The sequence below is a fragment of the Pezoporus wallicus genome, unplaced genomic scaffold, assembly GCF_028554395.1.
Source record: "Pezoporus wallicus isolate ANWC-B61680 ecotype Strahan unplaced genomic scaffold, APGP_CSIRO_Pwel_v1 contig_3710, whole genome shotgun sequence".
NCBI classification, from domain to species: domain Eukaryota; kingdom Metazoa; phylum Chordata; class Aves; order Psittaciformes; family Psittacidae; genus Pezoporus; species Pezoporus wallicus.
In genome coordinates, this window is record NW_026640315.1 from 5395039 (window position 1) to 5416210 (window position 21172).

Genomic DNA, 21172 nt, shown 5'->3' on the forward strand with positions numbered 1-21172 from the left:
GGCAGGTGAGAAGCCAAAGGGCTCCATGTGGGAGCTGCTCTTGGCGCTCCCTGTCCTTCAGGTTGTACCGACAGATGCAGTGACCACCGTAAAGAGAAGGAAGCAACCACTACACAGACTTTCCACAGAGCCAGATGCTGTTTGGGAGGCTCGCTCTCTCTCCTTAGTAGTATAAATCAAACCCAAAACCCTCCTCGGTCCAGACACTTGAGCAAGGGATAAGGAAGAAGTGGGAGAGAAGAGGAGGGGAAGCTATACAGTGATGTAAATCACTGCAAACAGCCAGTGAGGGATTCACAGCCAGCAGCCCGGCTCCCAGCCAGGCTTTGAAGACCTCCCTGCTGACATGGGAGGTCTTCTCCTCCTCCAGCCTGGGGCAATAAACCCAGGCTGCAGCACCCATCCACCCCCTGGAGCTGGGGTGCAGCAGAGGCCAGGCTGACGTGGGCTTTCAACCCATCCATTTTGGACAAGCAATGCTCAAGTTATGAAGTGTTGCCACCAAACTGCCAGCACCAACGTGCTCCAGCAGCATCATCAGCCAAAAGCGGCTACCTCTGGCAGCCTCGGAAAGAGCAGCTGCCCCCAGAAACACAGCCCTGCAATGGAAAACCAGCCCCAACCAGCCAAGCACCCGTTTGTGAGACTCAAAGAGCAAGCAAAGCATCCTCCAAAAAGCATTTTCCCCTCACCAGAGCACAGGGATGGGGGGGGGGGGGGGGGGGAATGGACCACCCTGACCTCCCCATCCTGGCAGGAGGCAGGACCAGCATCACGAGGCCAAGGTAAACCAATTCAAGACGTGGTTTGCTGCCAAGAGCTACGGCTGGAACCTTGCCTGATCTGAAACGGGTTCCCTTTGCCAGGGGGCTTGGCACGGCTCCCCCTGCATCTGCTCGATGGTGGGACACAAGCATCCCACCACCCATCCATCACCCAGGGGACCCGCGGTGCTACAGGCAAGCAAGGGTCCTTGCTGGGATCCAGAGACCCGATTTACATCAGGGAAGTCTCCCCCACTGATTTAAATTCACCCTGAACCCAGTCTCAGCAACCCAGATCGCTGTGACCAAACCAAGCCACCACGTTTCTTAAGGACCAGGAAAACTGTTGTGCTCTGCCCCTGGAAAACAAGGTCTCTGCTCTCTGCCTGCATCTCCCTGCATCAGGTACCGAGCAGCAAAGCACCATAAAACCCCAGATTAACTCCCCAGCGCCGCACCAGGATGGGAAGCAGGTCTGGCTGCAGGACAACAGACTACCCAGGCACTGCAGGAGCACAAATGTTTTCCTAGTGAGGAAAACACGTGGCAGCTTTGAAGGCAGCTCAATAAAACCACTGCAGGCCACACAGCTTCCTCACCACGCTTTGCTTTGCCCGTCCTGCACACACGGCCATGCAGGATGACGGAGCCATCGGTAGCTGTGAAGCTGCTCTGGGTGAGGATGCACCCGCTGCTGTGTTTGGTGTCATGCTGAGTTCGTTATTGGAGCAGTAATGAGTTTTGTGGGAGCAGGAGGAAGCGGAGGCACCGTGGTCAGCCTGCCTTCTGTCTGTCGGTGGTGTAGGTTTGTTTAGTAGGATAAGGAAGGGAGGTTACACCGCTCCACAGGACACGGCCATCGTCCCTTCAGCCCTGCACCGTGTCTGCTGGGTGAAATCTCACCTATGCCACACACCAAGCACAACAAACCAGACCTGCAGCATCAGCTGAGGCTTCAAACTGGCACTGGGGAGCTCCATCCAAGGCGACAGAGATGCTGCAAAGGCCTCGGGAGGGGGATTCACTGCCTGATATTGCACAGCCCTGCAAACATCTCCATAGGGGAAGCGCTTCAAGCTCACCTTGCTTCCCAGCTTCCTTCTCCTGATGGCCAAGAAGAGCCCCACCATTCACAAAAGAAAAGCCCTCCAGAAACCTACCCCACTCATCATTAATGTACATCTACCTTCAGGAGAGCTAATTAGAAGCTGTTTAATAAGCACCTTCCAACTGTGCGGTTGTGGAGCCAGCAGCACACTGGGCTTTGTTCTGCACCTGGCCAGGAGCAGCGTTTGGGATCCTGGGAAACATGGAAATCCCCGAGCAGCCCCACCTTGCCTCCCATCCAGAAGTGCTTTTTCCATTGGGTGTTTCTGTGCACAGCCTTGATGTGATAAAGAACTTGGGATTCAACCCCACGTTTTGATCTCCCTCAGCTCCACTGTGGATCCATTCAGAAGCAAGAGGCAGAGATTGCGGACGAGAGAAACACCCAGCGTGTCTTCTGCTGTCTCTCAGGCCACAATGATCTCCATTCATTCGGAGGGAACACAGTATAAAGTTTTTGCCTGGTTTCAATCTCCCTACATTAATCAAGCCTATTTTCCCTTTCCCAGCCTGAGAGACACAGCGTGGGAGGCACAGGCTGTCCCATGAAATAATATTTTCCAAGCCATAGTCAAAGTCTGCCTGTCAACTCGAAGCCTCTTTTCTGTCTGTTTTACCAAAGCTGGACAGGAAACAATCTGTGGGCACAACAGATCAAAACAAGGCCAGCATTCCCAGCAACAGGGCTGATGAATGGGAAGCATTGTGCTGCAGTGGAGGAAACATCACCATCATCATCAGAGCAGGGAGAGGGGAGGGGGATAAAATATATCTGTTTACATCGCTTCCACAAGCACAACCCACTCCCCAGCTGCCCTAAATAGGAGCTTTCATTCAGGAGCTAACCAGGCAGGTGGGATGTGGTAGGAGATGCAATGGTCCATCAGTCCAGAGTCCGTGATGGGGAAGGGCAAGCCTCAGTCAGACACCGTACCCACAAAACCCTGCACTCTTCCCCTTCCTTACATCCATGGTGACCAGGGATCAGACCCCGGACAAGGCCTGACCTGCACCTTGCAGAAGGGACTGCTGAAGGGGATCCACATGAACCCCGAGAACAGGGAAAGCTGCCACGAACAAGCCTCCCCAGATGCCCCTGCTTTAAACCAGAGGCAGCAGCTGACACCCTGCGGGCTCTCACTCCTACACGAGCTCAGCTTCATCCTAATTTGCCTACATCCCTTTTAACCTCTCTAAATTATTTGCGTCCATGGTATCCTATGAGAACCTGGTGCCCAGACCACCCATGACTTTTAGCCATATATATATAATCATAGAATCATAGAAATATATATATATAATCATAGAATCATAGAGTAGTTAGGCTTGGAAAGGACCTTAAGATCATCCAGTTCCAACCCCCTGCCATGGGCAGGGACACCTCACACTAAACCATCTCACCCAAGGCTCTGTCCAACCTGGCCTTGAACACTGCCAGGGATGGAGCATTCACAACCTCCCTGGACAACCCATATATACATATATATATATATATATATGTATGTATGTCATCTGCTCAAAGTACTTCATGGCATTTAACTCGATATTGGTTTCACTCATTAAACATTCTCTCCCATTGGAATGAGCAGCCCTTTGCCACGGAAAAAGCCACATTTGGGAGTCCCATCAGCTCCAGGGTCTGTCCTACAGCGGTACAAGACCATGCACCAGCCCCATATCCACCGAGAAGAGGCTGATAGGAACATGGATGTTACCACCTAGCGTCAGACAGGAGAGGAGCAGCAACCGGGAATGAAGAGGATGGGGATGAGGACCTGACTAAGGATGACTCTTGCTTTGTAAGTGTCGGACTGCAAATCCAGAGCCTGCGGATCATCCCGGACACCTCCGCTTCCCTGGCCAGCAGCATGAACATGAGTTTTCTACCCCTCCAACTGGGATGGGTTTGAGAATAACAATGCACAATACACTTCTGGGGAGGAAGAGTGCCGAAAGAGTCCCTCTGTGCTTTGCTCTGTCTCCAGCCCGAGACTTGCAGATATTTCTTTCCTGCCATTATACATTTAGAATTCAATTTATAAATTAAACGCTCCATCTGTCAAACTGAAAGCACTCTGCTTACCCAGGCCCTGGAAACACAAGCACTGTTGAAATGCTGTGCCCCATGGCAGGGAGGAAGCCTGAACTGAACTGCAAAGGGCCATGAGATGGATGGGGAGAGCAGAGGAGCAGGAGAGGGGAGAGGAAAGGGCACATGGAAGGGTCTGTTCCTACACCCAGCCCTGGGGAAGCCATGGACAAAGCACACCAGCATTGGCCAGCCCAGCCTGCACGCCCAGAGCAGCACACATTGAGCCTGTCCTGGTCTCAGCAGCCCATCTGGTTCCTGTTAAATCAGCCACACAAGGTGGAGAGGGTTTCCTCCCCCCGCCTTACAGCGTGCAAAGAGGGGGAGGCAAAACAGCTTTTTTAAGGCATGGCTGCCCTTCTCTTTACCTTCCTGCCTGGAAGGCAGCCAGGAGCAGCTCCTGCCTCCCTGCTCACATCTGGAGGGAGGGAACCTTCCCCTCGCTGGGTTGACTGCACCAAGCACTGCTCCTCTGTACAGGCGTTGCTCCTGCACCCCGGGCACACGCTCACCCCGGGTCTCACTCCCATCACCACAACAGCATCGTCCTGAGCCACTATTTCCAGCCTGCGGGGCTTCCCAATGCTTTCATCCTTGCAAGGAACCAAGCAGATGAATCAGGTTTGCAGCAGGCAGGGATGCTCCGGAGCGAGGAGGGATGCTCCTGCCTGAGGATGAGCAGGGGCTCAGCCCTCGTGGGAAACACCCCCAAAGCAGACATTAGGTCATCCTAAACCCCATCTAAACCACCATAAACCCCACAGCACCTTCCCCAAAAAGGCTTGAGTGTGCCACCCAGCCAAAGGAGCACGACACCACCTGCACACAAAAGCCAAGAGCCGAGATCTCAACTCGCTTGGGCACAGGACCGCACTTCACTCGCATCCCCTGATCAGCCAAATGAAGTGGGTTCCCCCCCCACTGCAAACCCATCCATGAACCAACCCACAAGGCGAGGGGCTGAGTCCCAGCGTGAGTGCTGGCATTGGTGGGGAGGAAAACAGAGGAGCCAGATAGCAGGAACAGAGCCTGCACACCCGGTGGCAGCAAAGAAACACGGACGAGCACGGGCAGGAGACTGGCAGGCAGCACCGAGAGCATCCGGGGAGATGAATGGACGGGGGAACCCAGAGGGATGGATCCTGCAAGCCAGAGGTAAGGGGCAGGACCTTCCCAAAGGCCAGAGAGTCAGGGGATGGCAGAGGCGATGTCAGTACATGCAAAGCACCGGGTGTTTAAAAGGTGAGGATCCCAACCTGCTTCCTCATCATCCTGGTTTTGGTTTTTAACCAAACCCCAAAGCACTTCCATGAAAGAGGAGAGATTTGGATTCGACATTAGGAAGAGGGTTTTCCCTGTGAGGGTGCTGAGGCGCTGGCACAGGGTGCCCAGAGAAGCTGTGGCTGCCCCATCCCTGGCAGTGCTCAAGGCCAGGTTGGACACAGGGGCTTGGAGCAAGCTGCTCTAGTGGAAGGTGTCCCTGCCCATGGCAGGGGTTGGAGCTGGAGGAGCTTTAAGGTCCCTTTCAACACAACCAGGCTGGGATTCTCTGATTCTATAACTCGATGCAAACAGCCCTTCAGGACACATCACGATCACGTCTCACCAAGGCTGCAATGGATTCAGGCTCCTGCCGAGATTTCACCCCTCTGGGAGCAACGGAACCAGGCAGCGGCTCCTTGGGCAAGCCACAAGTCAGTGGTCAGGTCCTCTGATGAGCGTGGCACATCCCAGCTAAGCCTGGGAACATCTCCCAGCCACTGCAAACATCCCCAGGCATCCTGCTCGCATGCACCAGAGCGCTCACAGCCGCTTCTGCACGATCCGAGGTTGGAAGGAATGAGCCTTCCAGAGCCGGCACAGCTCGGTGCTAACGCGGTTACTCACACCCAGGGGGGAGCAGGAGCAGGATGGAGGAGGTGAACCGAGGTGAACACAGCTCCTTCATTACAACCCTGGGTCAAAGGAATGGACACAAGGGGGATCGCGGCTGTCGTGGCCCCAAAGAGGCTGGCCAAGGAGCGATTTCCCCTTCAGCTGTGTCAGAAGAGGTGGTTCTGTTCCTCACATTGGCGCACAACAAGTATAATCCCACTGGTTTTTAAGCCTCCATAACACAAATCAGCCGCCTAGTATTTTACTCTTGGACACTTCCCAAATGGCTTCATGGCAAAGCAGCTACACGGAGTGATTCAGGGGCTGCCCGCAGCTGACAGTGACAGCCAGATTGATGGCAACCAAGTTATTTTGTCTCCTTTTGCAGCTGACTACATTTGCATTGGTATGTTCATGGTGCAGACTCCACCTTTCATCTAACTTGATTAATGCTGTTGTAAATACAGAGAAAGAACCAGCTGCTTCTGGCTTTTTAGCTTCGACCGAGCAGCTGATGAAAACAACTCCTTTTGTTCAAGCATCTCCAGAGCCTCTGCAGACTTTATGAAGAGCCTTTTATTCTAAAAGGTTAGAGAAACTCCGTGTTTGGAGCTGGTGCATCCTGCTGGCCTCCCCACAGAGCTGGATGGTACCTGCTGCAATCAAAGTGCCTGGGGCAGCGCACCCGGTGCTGTCCGGTTGGGTCCCCCATCAGCCAGGGATGTAACAGGGCATCAAAGAGAGAAGGCTTTGCTTGTGTCCTTGCAGGGTTCCCAGAAGCACGGCTCCTGCCTGGTCAAGGGAGCCTGGAGGGCTCCAAAACCAGCCCAGGGACCCACAGATCCTGTGGCAGGAACAAGGCAGCCAAGATAAAACAGCGTTTCCATCCATAAACCGTAAGGGCTGGGCAGGTTGTTCACTGACCAAACACACTGCATGTCCTCAGCCACACAGACCGCAGCGTGGGGCTGGTAAAGGAAGGGTGAAGAGAACACGGTGTGCTAAGAGGCTGGGGTGTCAAACAGAAAGGAAAGAGTCTGGTAACAGAGCACGGAGGAGCCTGGCCAGGAGATGCCGTTTGTGAACCAGTCACCAAGAGGTGCCAGCAGCTCTCCCGGAGCCCCGGCAGCTCCTCCAGCTCCCACTTCCCACCAGATTCCTCCTTTCCCCCATTTCTTTAGCAATGCCCAGTCCCAGCTCTGCCAGGGGCAGCCACTGACCCCGTACACCCGGGGTTTGCTCCCAGTTGGGGTGAAAATGTACCCAAAGCCCAAACCCTGACCCCAGGCAGTTTGGAGGAGCTGAACCACCCCCGTGTGCTCCCAGCAGTCCTGAGAGAAGCACAAAAGGGTTTGCCTTGTAGCACGGGGACAATGCTGGCTGGGGCAAGGATGCCAGGAGCAGGGATGCGGGGCAGCAGGGATGCGGGGCAGCAGGGATGCGGGGCAGCAGGGATGTTGAGGAGCAGGGATGCAGGGGAGCAGGGATGCGGGGCAGCAGGGATGCCAGGGAGCAGGGATGCGGGGAGCAGGGATGCGGGGCAGCAGGGATGCCGGGGAGCAGGGATGCAGGGCAGCAGGGATGTTGAGGAGCAGCGATGTGGGGCAGCAGGGATGCGGGGCAGCAGGGATGTTGAGGAGCAGCGATGTGGGGCAGCAGGGATGCGGGGCAGCAGGGACGCGGGGCAGCAGGGACGCGGGGCAGCAGGGACGCGGGGCAGCAGGGATGTTGAGGAGCAGCGATGCGGGGCAGCAGGATCTTACCTGGCACTTTGGAAGGTCGCAGATGCAGATTTTCCAATAGCCCCAAATCCAACTCCCACCGCCAGACCCTCTGAAACAAGAAGGAAGAAATCAGTGAGGTCAAACCCTACCACAGCCCTGAGATCACCCCTCCTCCTGCGCATCAATGGAGCACAGAGCGGTGTGAGCAGGAACACAGGACTCCAGGCCTGGTCATTGCCATAATCTAAGTGTGTTTAACTGGACCTTAAAGCAGAGCCTGCCCAGGGAGCTTCCCCTCTGTGAACCCAACCAGGAGTTTCATAGGAAGTCAATGCAGAGATTTCTGTATTTGGTGGATTGAGATGAGCTCTTAGGCAGAAGCTCTTCGCTGTGAAGGTGCTGAGGCACTGGATTCCTCTTTTCTAACATTCCTGTAGGCCAGGATTGGACACAGGGGCTTGGAGCAAGCTGCTCCAGTGGAAGGTGCCCCTGCCCGTGGCAGGGGTTGGAGCTGGATGAGCTTTAAGGTTCCTTCAACCCAAACCAGTTTGTGGTTCTATGAGTGCACAGGAGGGGACAAGGTGACAACCCTCGTCAGCTGAAAGGCTTTTAATAAGGAGCAATGCAGTGCAAAACACCAAAGTCTGTTAAATAATACTCAAGGTCATCAAATATCCCTGCTTCGCGGCGCCTCTGCAAGGCACAGATGGGACTGGTGCCGCAGATGGGACTGGTGCCGCAGCTGGAACTGCAGAGGAACCAAACACCAACTTCTCCCATGACGTCCTCAGAAGCACTGCTAAGCCAGGACCAGGCTCCCAGCAATGCCACCTCCCCGGGCCCAAATCCCAGCACTACACCAAACAGTCTCCGAGGCAGAAGGGAACCCAACCTCCATGAGGGATCTCCCACCGTGGGGATGATTTCAGATTCTAGCTCACCCCAAATCCCAAAGAAACCAGCCAAGGAGCATTCCCAGGAGGGCAGCGGGGGCGGGAGACCCACGACCCACCACTGCCTCCTCCATCATGCTTCATCCTTCCCACTCCCCTCTGTCCCTCTCTCGAACTTCCCTTCCCACCACGGGCACAGCTCCCTCAACCCTCCCAGGAATCAGAAATACCTCATTTTTAGCAGGCATCAAACCACTGCTGCTTGGTTTTCCACTCTTCAAAATCCCCCGTTTTGTTTTGGCAGCCTCAGGGGGGGGATCAGCAAGGAAGGAAAGAACATTTAAAGAACAAAAGCTAAACCTGTTTGTGGAGCTGCCTGAGTTTTACAGCCTTGGAAGGAGGCAATTACCCGCTCCAGCTGCTGGCAGCCACGGGAGGGGACAGTGGGGACTATTGAGATGAGCATTCAAGCAGGTTGGAGATGTCACTGAGGGTGTTTACCTGCGCCCTGGAGGATGAGGTCTGGGAAGAAGAGGACCATGTGTGTGGTTCTGGTCTTCTGAATTTCCCGTTGCCTTGGAAACACACCATAAAAAGCAGCACTAACTCTGCTAATCACAGCATTTGCATCCTTGAGTCCAGGCGGAGCGGGGAGAACTGAAACACTCGGCAGCTCCTCAGAGCCTGGATCCACAGCTTGTGCCAAGGCATGGGATGGAGACAGGGAAAACAACAGCAGCAATCCCTGAGTGCAGGGTTCTGGGGTAAGGAGACTCCCAATTGTCCCTAAAATACCAGATTTGGGGGAACCTGGCCTTGAGCACTGCCAGGGATGGGGCAGCCACAGCTTCTCTGGGCACCCTGTGCCAGCGCCTCAGCACCCTCACAGGGAAGAGCTTGCCCAGGGAAGCCAGACTGGATGGGGCTTGGAGTGGAAGGTGCCCTTGTAATTCAGTCTGTGACTCAATGGAAGCAACATTCAAAGGACAAAAGCGCTTGTTTGTGTGAATCACAAAAATAGCTTTGACAGAGGGGAAAAACCACAACGATTTCCCCGCTGCAAAACAAGCCTCATGGAATAAGAACCTCAGCAGCACAATTAATGAGAGTGCAAATCACAGCTACGTGGAAACAAACCATGGGAAATGAAAATCAACAGATGGCGTGTAGAGAACTGCTTGCTTGGAGAGGGAGAAGCAGCCCAGGGTGGAAGCTGCAGCACGGTGGGAGATGCTCCCCAGTGCAGAGGGAAGGTGACACAGCAGCCCCTGGCCATTGGCTTGGCCAGGTCCCCTCATCCCCCCAGAGGACACAAGAGCTGGGGCAGGATGGACAAACATGAACTGGCCAATGGGTTGCTAAGCCCAGAGCATCCGATGGGAACTCACCACCAAGTATCTGATGTCACATGTGGTCCAGAAAGCAGGGACCATCCCAGCACACCCCACGCTCACTACCAATGCTCAGGAAGCCTCTAACTCGATGTATCAGATACCGTGTGATGCACTCCAAGTATTTCTTTCAGACAAGACCACAGAAGCACCTCACTGCTTCAGCGACACACGTTCAGCCTCTTGCAAAGATGTCAAACCTCCAACTGACTCTGCTGTGCAGGTAAGGAAGCAGATACACAAAGCTTTACATGGAAAACAAGCAGAAAGAGCTTGCTGCCGGCTTGCCCATGCTCAAAGCTCGCTGCCTGCTCAGCCCTCCGGTTGCAGCTCCTCTCCCATGTATTGTGCACATCACCCTCAAATTATAAATAGCTCGAGTGGCTTCTTCAGGTAGGAAAAGACACAGAAAGAGAAAGGTTAATGTTTCTATGTCAACCACTTACGGATACGCTGCGCTGAAGGCTCTGCAAATGGATGACTAAGACACCAGGTCACCGACAATGGGAACGGGAGAGCAGCTCTTACCTGCTGAAGGCTCAGGCATCAGCTTGAAACAAAGAGCCCAGTGTGATTTCTGGTTCTCAGCATCGCTGTGAGCAGAGGAGCACAGTCCTGGGCAGCCCTCATCAACTGAAGGATCTCCCATGGGCCACCCCTCTGCAGAGGACAAGGCAAAAGCCCCACAGCTTGGGATGGGACAGAGGGTGGAAAGAAGCCGTGCATGTCCCATAGGAAACGTCTCCATGTCAAGACAGGGGTTTTCCCAGGATCTCAGTTGTCAGCCCCTCCTGCAAGCAGTGATGGAGTGGGAAGAGCCAGAGGCCCCATGCACCCTGGTTAGCTGGAGGGCCCCCACGGTGACAGCACCAGGCTGAGATGCTCATTCAGCATCCCTGTGCAGAGTTGCACAACAAAGGAAGAAGAATATGACCAACCTCAGCCACTGCCAAGGAAATGAGTCTATTTAGCCTAAACAGAGGGATTCTGCCTCTCTTGGGCTTCCTTGGCTTTACCATTCAAGACACTTTATCCTGATAAGGCGTTACCCAGGGATCAGACTAAGCCTATGCTAACTTAAGGATCAGCTCGGTCAGCAGTGCTCATTGCAAAGATGCGCTTCCTCTTCTTCTTTTCTGAGGAAGAGAAAGGAAAAGCTTCGAAACCTCCAACTGAAAAGCAATAACCATGCTGGAGCATCACTACAGAGACTCCCGTTAATAATAGCTAGGGATAGGTTAAGCTGCCTGCCGATCGTGGTGGCGAGGGCAAAAAGCATGATACCCATAAGTGCCCTTACATACTACATCTGAAACACAGACCTGATCTAAAGCAGTGAAAGCAAATCAAGCAAGCTGCGATTTTAAACCCCACTGAGGGCAGTGTAAGCAGCCAGGCAGGGATCCCAGCCCTGCATCTCAACCAGCAGCCAGGAAAACCCAGGGTGTGGGTTTGTGGGGCTCCTCAAGATCCTGCCATTGCCAGCTCTAGTTCCGAGCATGAAATGAGCTTCCCAGCCACCACAGGAAGCCACGTGGGATCCTCAGGAGGCATGTTCACAACAGCAACTGAAAAGAAAAGCCCTTGAAACTCCTCAGAGAGCCAAAGCAGTAAATTGGAAGCATCGCTCACAGGGCCCTGATAAATTAGAGGCGAGCAAATTAACCCCAGTTATGAAGTTACTGTTACACAGCACAAAAAGCAAGAACATAGGCAGTGGATAGAGGACAATACTATAGAATCCCAGACTGGTTTAAGGTTGGAAAAGACCTTAAAGCTCATCCAGCTCCAACCCCTGCCACAGGCAGGGACCCCTTCCACTAGAGCAGTAGAGCAGCTTGCTCCAAGCCCCTGTGTCCAACCTGGCCTCGAATAACAGCCTACAGGAACGTTAGAAAAGAAGAATCCACTGACCAACCCCCCCTTTTCTCCCATATCAGCTTGCCAGCACATAGGCAGGACTTCAGTGACGTTGCAGCATCCCAGAGCCTTTTTCCAGGCAGTAATGCCCTCCAAGTCTCACCTCATGTACAAATGTGGTACCAGGATGCCACAGGCAGAGCTGACCCTGCTCCTGTGGAGCAGCATCAGGCACAGATCTGTTCATTGCCCTTTAGTTTATCCCATGCTTCCTGCTCTCTGCGAGGATGCAGCAGCACAGCCCACCCATGGGGGTCTTTGCCTACAAAATACCCCTGCAGGAAACTGCTGTGGGGATGCCACACAGCCCAGCCGGGCAGGAGGAGAATCCACCAGGACAATGAAACAAGAGTAACTCACACATCCCACAGCGTGAGCAGAGGCAAAATCCTGGCCTTGGAGGGAGGGCAAAGAGTAGGGGAAAAGCAGGTTTGTAAATAGCTTCTACCTAGAGCAGAAATCCCACAGCTCTGCTGGCCAGGCCATGGGATCTGTGGGGCAGACGAGGGGAGCGCGGCTCAGCAGAGGTTTGTGCCTGCAGGGCTTTGAGAGAAATGGAAAGAATTATGGACCGAAGAGCAGTAAATGCCTTTGTGAGCAAAGGAAAGAGCCCTGTCTCACGTGCAACTGCTGAGAACTCCCTTTGCATGAGCTACCGCATCCCTGCCACAACACAGGACCGCAGGTGCCAACATGGACATGGACCAGAGCCACGCTCATGGGGTTCGTGGCAAAAGCATCCCCTGATTAAGCAAAGCAAACACTGCCAGGCTCATCAACCCTCTCCTCCGTAATCCCAAAAGCTGGATGTACCCCAGTGTTTAACAACCCCCGACCCACGGTCAGCAGCAAGGCTGGGACCCCGCATCCCTCCCCAGCACATCAAGCCTGGCAGCAGCATCCACAGAGCCAGGAGTGACACGATCTCCTCCAGCGAGGAGTTCTGAAGCTAATTCTCCTGGGTCAGCACACGAACACGCTTCCTTTAGGAAGCTACTACGGATGCCAACGTGTCATCAATTATTCATCCTGCTCTTGGAAGAACTGTTAAGCTCCTGGTGGGAAATTAATCTTGCTATAATGAGGTTTGTGCTTCTAGGAGAGCTTAAGCATGTCCCTGTCGCCACTATTCAAACTCGTTTTCCCCCAGGACTGAATTCCAGCTCCCTCCAGGTAACATCATTTTACCATTACTGCACCAGGAAGTGCAGAGATTATCAGATTTCAGCAATTCCCATGTTTCTGGAGGTTAAAGTCATTTTAGAAAGGCTTTTTTTTTTTGCTATTTTAACTAAAACAAGCCTAAAGCAGTGGAAACACAAAGCCCACCGTGGCTCCAGAGGCAGCCCTGCTTGGCCGTCATCCACACACACACACACAGCAGTACATCCCACTGGCTCTGGTGCTGGGAAGCAGCTTTCCCCCCCTCTCAGAGGCCCCCAGGCAGCCCTGGCACAAGACCAGAGGTCCTGGCATGGCAGTGTGAGTGCCTTTACTCTTGACCTACCATTCTCCACATCGGGTTTCGCTTCCACATCCGTAACCACAGCTCTTCCAAGCAAAAAGCTCTTCCAGATCCTGGCACAACTTGCCCATAAGAAGCTGCTTGGCCAGATTTCCACCTCCCTGCGCAGTGCAGGAGTGCCAGGACACCATTTACCTCCTGCTTCAGCCCAGGAAGCTCCTCTGAATGCCAGCAGCACCGTCCCCGCTTCCTAAGACTTCCAGCAAAAAGCATTAGTGCAAGAGCACGGTGATGCCAACCCCCCCAAAACCCCACATCCCCAGCTCCCCAATTCCCTCAAAGCAGTAAGAACAAAGGTGCCTTTTACACACCCATCAGCACGTGTAAGGTTTTTCCATTCCCAGGCTAGAAACTGCTCTGCCCATGCCCCTCCTGATGGCACCCATCACGGCTGCTGCCTGACTTCATGGAATCAAAGCGTGCCACAGCTGATGGTAACAGACTGCTGCTCGCTGGAGCTTGACTTCAGCTCACCCGGGTGGGATGCAGGCTTGCCCCAGAGCTGGACACAGCACTGCAGAGGGGTCTCACCAGCAGGGAGTAATCCTTGTCCTCTAAAGGGGCATGGGAAGGGGGATCCAGGGAGCAGCAGTGATTTCCACTTGTTTGATGCAGAAGCAGCAGCTAAGGAGGCCAGAGCACTCCTAATCATTACCCAAACCCAAAATCCTTTCACCAGAACACAAAGAGAGAATCTAAATTATTAATTTCCATTGTATAGCAGCATGTCTTATTATTTGTGGTATGAATTATTCACTCATTCCCTCTCCTCCCCTGGGCTCCCGATGAGCAAGAGCTTTTGTTTGAGGAGCGTATGTTGGGATGGGGAAGTGGCCGGGTCCCTTCTCCCTGCGGATCCACAGCGCTCACATCCTGACCCTGCCAACAGACAGTGACAGGACAGAGAGAACAAAACCCAAGGCACCAGCTGGATTGATCTGCTCAGACAAAGCAGTCCTGGGCAATCATTATTCTCACCACTACTTGCAGCCACGGGCAGATGCAGGCAGTGAACAGGCAGAGCTGTGAAGCCCCATTGATCCCAACCCTCCGAAATGCTGCTGTGGAATAAGGAATGGGAGAAACGAACCTGTTTTGGTGCTTTCCTGCACTGTAACATCCTAGAAGGAGCAAACAAAGGTGTGAGCATGGCTGGACAAATCACACAGAGCTGCGTGCTCCGGCACAGCCGGTCCTGAGGGATGTCCTGTGGTGCCTAACTTGGGTAATCCTATATTTATGGGGGAAATAAAGGTGTGTTGGGAAAATCCAATCAAGGTTTGTGTGGACGGCAGCAGCAGGGAAGCACAGCAAAGCCAGGCAGCTGGAAAACAGTGGGAAATTGCCTTTTTGGGTAGGGAATTACAGTGAAGCCACCCCAGAGCTGCTTCAGCATCGCACATCAGCTCAGTTCCTCTCTCCTGCTGCAGGCAGAGCCCTATAAACTCCTCTGGAACCTACCCATTAGCGGCATTACTTACTAAAGCACCGACTCAGCAGTGGTTGAGGCCCATGACGTGCACACATGAAGCTGACAGAGGTGAAACACCTCAAAAGCCTCCAGCATGCCCACACAGCTCAACTGCACGGCTCTGATTCCCAGAGAGAGGGAAGTAACGGTGCAGCGCAGCCCAGGGATTCACAGATGGGTCCCATCAAGGTTGTGCAAGAGCTGATGACAAACAGAGATGATGACAGGGTCCACGTGGCCATCCCCTGCAAAAGCAAACAGCCCCAAATGCCCAGCTCACCCATGCTTAACAGCAGGATGGACACAAAGCAAGGCAAACCATACTGCTGCGTGTGATGCCATGGACTTAAAATAACATTAAAAGGGGATTTTAAGCCCCCAAATGCCTTATCCTGGGGGTTTCCAAGGAATTTCATAGGAGCTTTGACTGAAAGCAGCCTCCAGAACTGGGTGCTTGCACTCAGCAATCAGAGAGCTGAAGGGGTTTGCTTGGGATTGAAACGAGGGCACCGAAGAGCCCACATTGCTCAGAGCAAACCTTTTAGGGTACGTCACAAGGTGACTCTGGGCAGCTCACGGCAAGGGATACAGGGAGCAACGAGCCCAAGAGAAGCCTCGCTCAAGGATTTGTGTCCATTAAACAAAGCGGAATTTGGGTAGCACAAGGCAATTCCCCTAACGCCACCTCCTGGTTTAACCTGCAGGAGCCAGACCATCTCCATCCCGTCCTGTTCCACTTTCCCCCAAAGCACGACGTGGAACGAATCATTGCAACCCATCAAGCTGCAGCGGCCAAAAAGGAGCTGATGGGGCAGCACAGGGCCACTGCTTACACCAGAGGTACCCGGTTTAAAGAATCAGAGTAACTGCCCAGCATCCCAAAGCTGCTCCATCACAGGAACCCTTCTCTGGAAGAAGAAAACTCTCCCAAATTAACCAACCAGAGCAACCCTCAAAGCAGGGACCGACCCATGCTGGAAACAGGCTCTTCCCCACCCACACAACCCGAACCCATCCCAAGTATTTAATGTTTCGTTTCCAGCACAAGATGATTTCTCAGGCCACTGCTCACCACAGACCTGGGAGATCTGGTGGGGATAAGAAGGACAAGCAGGCTCCACATGCATATTTCAGCAGGCTTTCATTCCAGCTGGTGAAAATACTGTCTTTAATTGGCTTTTGTCACCTCGGCGGCTGTTACCACTTATAAAACAACCCATCCCCAACTGGAAACGATGCCTCAGAGATAAATGAACATTATCAGCTCCCCGCTGGCTTTCACAGGTGTCTGGGCACATATTAGTTTTTGAAATACGAGCTGCTGTCAGTGGGGTATCACAGACCCCGCAGCTTTCATCCCCCTGCCCGTGTTCCCCCCTCTCCTTTAACAGTGCCAGTGTAATGGGCTGCAGAGGGAAACTTCCCACCGTGCCCACGTAACACGTGGAATTACACTTACATCAGGCTGTTGATCACGCACAGGGCACCCCAAAGACCTGTCTGCCCAGGAGGAGCAAAGGGAAGATCCAAGGGAGCCGAGCTGGTGGCCATGGAGCCACGAGCAGCCCAGAGCCAGGGCACTTCTCCCATTGACGTACACCTCCACTCTATGTGCACTGGCATCTTGCACACCAGGTAATGATCCTGCTTTCCAGGCCTTGGATGCACAGAGGACGGGGAAATGGCGGTGCACGGCATGCCCAGGCACCCAGGAGAGCCCGGTTGTGACCATGGGAGGATTTCTCTTTACTTTCTACATTCACAGGATGAGGTTTTTGCTGGTGGCATCTCTCCTTGGGTGGCTGAGAGCATCACCTGTGGCTGAGAGCATCACCTGCGGCTGAAGCTGCTGCCTGCATCCTCCTCCTGGCAGCATCACCCTGCTGCCTCCCCACACTTCCCACCCCTCAGCACAAGAGCTTAACAACTTTGAGCAAGTGATTTCAATCCATTGAGGGGCTTAATAGGTGAAAATGTCAAAATACGTGCTGATAAGGTGACAGTTAATGGGAGGCTGAATGAAAGGTTAAAGCCACCTTTCCCCAAGCACATGCGGCTGCTCCGGGTCCCACATGAGTCACCGCTGTGTGAAACCCCCCGATGAGCCCCCAGCTCTGCTTTCCATGGGCTGCATCCGAGCTGACCTTTCTCCTCTGCCGCTTCACAGGGCCATCACAGCACGGCACCATCGCAAACAACAGCCACGCGATCCCTGACGCATCCATGCCCAAGGGTCCCTCTGGAAAGCAAACCGGAGATGCGCTGGGCAGCAGCCCCACGAAGCCACGGCCCAGGCTGGTTCTTCTCCCCGGAGCAGAAAGTGCTGTGAGAAACTCATGACTGCTCAAACACACATCTCCGCATCCTCCCGAGCTGTGAGCGCAGGCTGAGCCGGTCCCTCTGCTCCCCTCGACCCTCTGCAGCTCTTCAGCTCCATCAAATCACTGCACAACCTGCTCAACCTTCATCCACGTCTTCTTTTTCACCCTCTTGTCTCAAACACAAGGTGCAGCGAAATCTCCTTTCTCTTACTCAAAATAACACCTCCTGGAAACCAAAGGTGCTCCAAGAGTGCCCGAGAGCAGCCATCACAAGCAGAGCAACCCGCAAAAGGGACGGTGGAAGGAGGTCTGCTGTAATTTCAGAGGGAGGCATCACACAGATTAATCAGCGCAGCTAAACAGCTCCCATTCTCACGCTCTGCTGAGCCCCAGTGGGTGCCAAGCGCTTATTAAAGTCAGCAGTGGTGAAATAGTCTCAGTTTCAGCAGATCAATATAAAAAGCCCATCATTCAAAGTGAATGTTACCAGCCTTTAATGGGGCTCTGAGAATATTCATAGAAATAATCACTTTGCTTTATAATAGAGATGCAATATCGCACTCGCAGCCCCAGCTATCTCTCGGGAGGCTGAGTGCACGGGAGCGCCTGGCCCAGGAGAATTAATTCAATCAGGTTTTGCTAATGACAAAGGAACCAGCCTGGAAATCACCCCCTCCCAAGGAACACCCATCTGGCAGCACAGCGTGCAACTGCTGTGCTGCTCCAGCCATCCACAAACCTCTCTCTGCATCCCCTCCTCCTCAACATCCTCAAGTTCACCATCATCTGAGGACCAGCTCCACCACAGAAGACACCAGCTTAGGTTTGGGTCTGATGGACAAGCTCTGTCTGAACTTTGTTTAAGGCTTAAAGAGCTGCATTCTGCAGCATCCCATCTCACACCCACTGGTGGATCACACCGAACCTGGACCTGGCTTGGGAGATGTCAAACCACCCCACAGTTCAGGTACACACCTTACCGGGAAGCTCCCTTTCTCACTGGTGGGAAGATATCCTTTTGCTTTAGACACAGCTCCACCAGTTGACAACCAAGCAGCACACTGCACACCTACATCATGCACCCACAGCCCTCAATGCATGGAGCTGGTTTTGACAGGCCAGCCAAAGAGCTGGGATTGGACTAAATCCCTGTCCACCACTGGAGATGTCCACAGCAGGGGACAATGCTGGGATCCCCACAAGCTTTGTCCACCTGGCTGGATCCCCATCAATGGTGTGCAGTGATGGAGCTCAGGGATGCAGCTCCTATTTCCAGCATTAGGTGCCTGCCCAAAAACGCCCATCAGCCGACAACCAGAGCCAAACCTCACCGTCTGGTCCTCTCCCCCAGACAGTCATAAAACTGGAGACACAAGCGGACATTAAAACTGGGCAGAGCTGTAAGAAGCCATAAAGAAAAGCAGCATCCAGGCAGCCCCCATCCCCAGGCAGGCAGAGCCCCCTCCTGGGGCCATCCTCAACCCCAGGGTGCAGAGGGCAGCAGGCAGGTCTCACGCTATCCAGGCTAAGGGCACTCAACTGAACCATTCTCCTTCGCAGGCGAAGCTGCAAACAAGCGTGCTTCAAATCAATGTGACATTTACCATCCTTTGGTGCAGACTTCCCTTCTACCCCCGCTTCCTGGGGATGGAACAAAGCAGCAGCAGCAGCACTGGCTGCCAGACTCTGCTCCCTCCTTAGGGATGGAGAAGTGCCGCAGAGCTGCTGCAGGGACGCGCAGGACGTGCTGAAGTCAATCAGCAACACGAGGAACTGCTGCTGTAAGGACCTGGTCGTGCCTCGATGATGGGGGACATAAGCAGGGTGGCAGGGCTGTAAACCCTGCACCCTCTCCTTTGCACTGGGCTATACCTTTCCCCCACAGCATTGGCCAGAATGTGACCTACAAGTTTTGGGGCTAAACCTCTTCTAAGAAGAAGGAGGGTCCCCAAAACACTGTAACACACCAAAGCACAGTGCCAGTGTCAAACCCCAGTGCAGCCAGCTGCCTCTTGCTGCCATCTCCAAGCATGGTCCCAAAGGGGATGAATTTAGATGCCGTCACCTAAGGATGCAGGGACTTTCCCCCCGATCCAGGACACGCATTCATCCTCCCCATAGATGTCACCACCTGTAAGTTTCTCCATGTACATTCTTCCCTCCTGCCCACAGCAATATCCCACCATCCCTCCCTCCTCACCAGCACCTTTGCCACCAAGGCTGAATTTGTTCTGTATTTAGCTCACACACACTGTTCTGCTCCTTGCTTTGTTCTTTCTTATTAAAAGAAAATAGACTCCAGCTTGTTTCTGGCCATGGGAACTGAAGATGAAGCCTCAGGTGAAGCCACGTGAGCTTTGGGGGTGAGCAGGGGATGGCAGTGCTCTGTGCATGCTGCAGCACCACTGACATGTCACATCCCAGACACCTCCACTGAATGGTGGCACTTGAGGCAGAAACACTGCAGAAACTGAAGCAGGGACAAACACAGGGTGATAGAACTGAAAACAGACAAGCGAGATTTGCTCCTGCAGGAAGGAAAGGGCTGGAGCAGAGGGGATGGCTCCAGCTCTGTGTACAGCTCCTGGGGATGTTTATGGCATGTGGTATTCCTTGGCAACATCAGGCTTCCTTGGCAACATCAGGGGGGCTGGAAGCATCACCTTGTGCCTGTGACAACGGGGATCAGCTCCGTTGCCTCCCCAGGAGCAAGAGCAGAAGGGGGTACATCAGTGGGGATGCTCCTCGGGGTGACCAGGGATGCAGCATCGTGCTCCTCAGGGAAGCACAGACCCCACAACACCCCTGTGAGCACCACGATGCCAATAAGAGCCCCAAGGCACAAAGACTGTTGCAGAACATGACCTTGGTCCTGTTCTCCATCTCACCTAGAGCAGCACAAGCACTCAGGGCTCCTGCAGCATCTCCCCACCAGAGGAACCCCCGGTCTCACGCAGCCTGGAGACCACCACGGCTGGGCTCAGAGCAAAGCAGACCCCACCAGAAGCTCCCCATGGAGCCAGGGGCTGCCCCAGGAGCTCCATCCCACCGGGCTCTCCTCCTCCCTTCTCAACAAGCACAAAGAGAAAGGCGGCTCCACTCGCACCTCGCTAATTGTTATTTGTGATACACCAGTAACATTTTAATTAATCTGAAGTCTTCAGCATAACAACCACCCGAGGTACAAAGATAAAGCAGAATCAACAGGGCTTGATTAAATGCATAATTAATGTTTCGCTAAACCCAGCATATATGAATATTAATTACCAGCAATAGTCTGTGGTTTGGCATCTCCTGTCATCATCAATTTATTCCTTCCATTGCCATTCCCGGCCCTGGAACAAATGAACCAACCTCTGGCTTGCCAGCAGAGCCCACTAAATACAACTGAATGCAAGAGGCTTGTCTTTACATGCCACTATGTCACCCGCACATTAACTGCCTTCCAGCATGGTTGCCTGAAGAGAGATGCATTGCCAAGGCTGAAGTGTGCTCATCCCAAAATGGGACTCAGTGTAAAGAAAACTGTTGTCTGCTGGCAATAGAAGAAGACCAATCCCCACACCAGTGAGAGAGGAGAACAGGGATGGACCTGGTCCTGTTGAAGATTTTAGAGTCATAGAATCCCAGCCTGGTTTGGGTTGAAGGGAGCTTAAAGCTTCTCCAGCTCCAACCCCTGCCACGGGCAGGGACCCCTTCCATAGAGCAGCTTGCTCCAAGCCCCTGTGTCCAACCTGGCCTTGAGCACTGCCAGGGATGGGGCAGCCACAGCTTCTCTGGGCACCCTGTGCCAGCACCTCAGCACCCTCCCAGGGAAGAGCTTCTGCCTAAGAGCTCATCTCAGTCTCCCCTCAGGCAGGTTAAAGCCATTCCCCTTGGCCTGTCCCTACAGGCCCTTGTCCGAAGTTTTAACCACCAGACAAAGGGACTTCAGGCAGAGTCTGGGCTCAGATGTGCCACAGCACAGGATTCAGAGGAGCAAAACCACCTCCTGCCCATCACAGCCCCTGGGCAGACCCCGGATCCAGCGAGGTGAGCGCGGACAGAAGCAGCCACCCATGGGCTGCATCCTCCTTGCTGCGGCAAGCAGAG

At 53.7% G+C, this 21172-nt stretch overlaps 2 protein-coding genes across 3 annotated transcripts in view; one reads left to right on the plus strand and one right to left on the minus strand.

The window, feature by feature from the left end:
• The window catches only part of RPL38 (ribosomal protein L38), a 280018-nt gene that overhangs the window by 77803 nt on the left and 181043 nt on the right, over positions 1 to 21172 (plus strand). The gene's annotated exons all lie outside the window — the stretch shown is intronic.
• The window catches only part of SLC39A11 (solute carrier family 39 member 11), a 118888-nt gene that overhangs the window by 9643 nt on the left and 88073 nt on the right, over positions 1 to 21172 (minus strand). For both annotated transcript variants that reach the window (XM_057418567.1, XM_057418566.1), the window contains exon 7: positions 7599 to 7668. In XM_057418567.1, coding sequence (XP_057274550.1) covers positions 7599 to 7668 — 70 coding nt within the window. The remainder of the gene's footprint in view (positions 1 to 7598; positions 7669 to 21172) is intronic.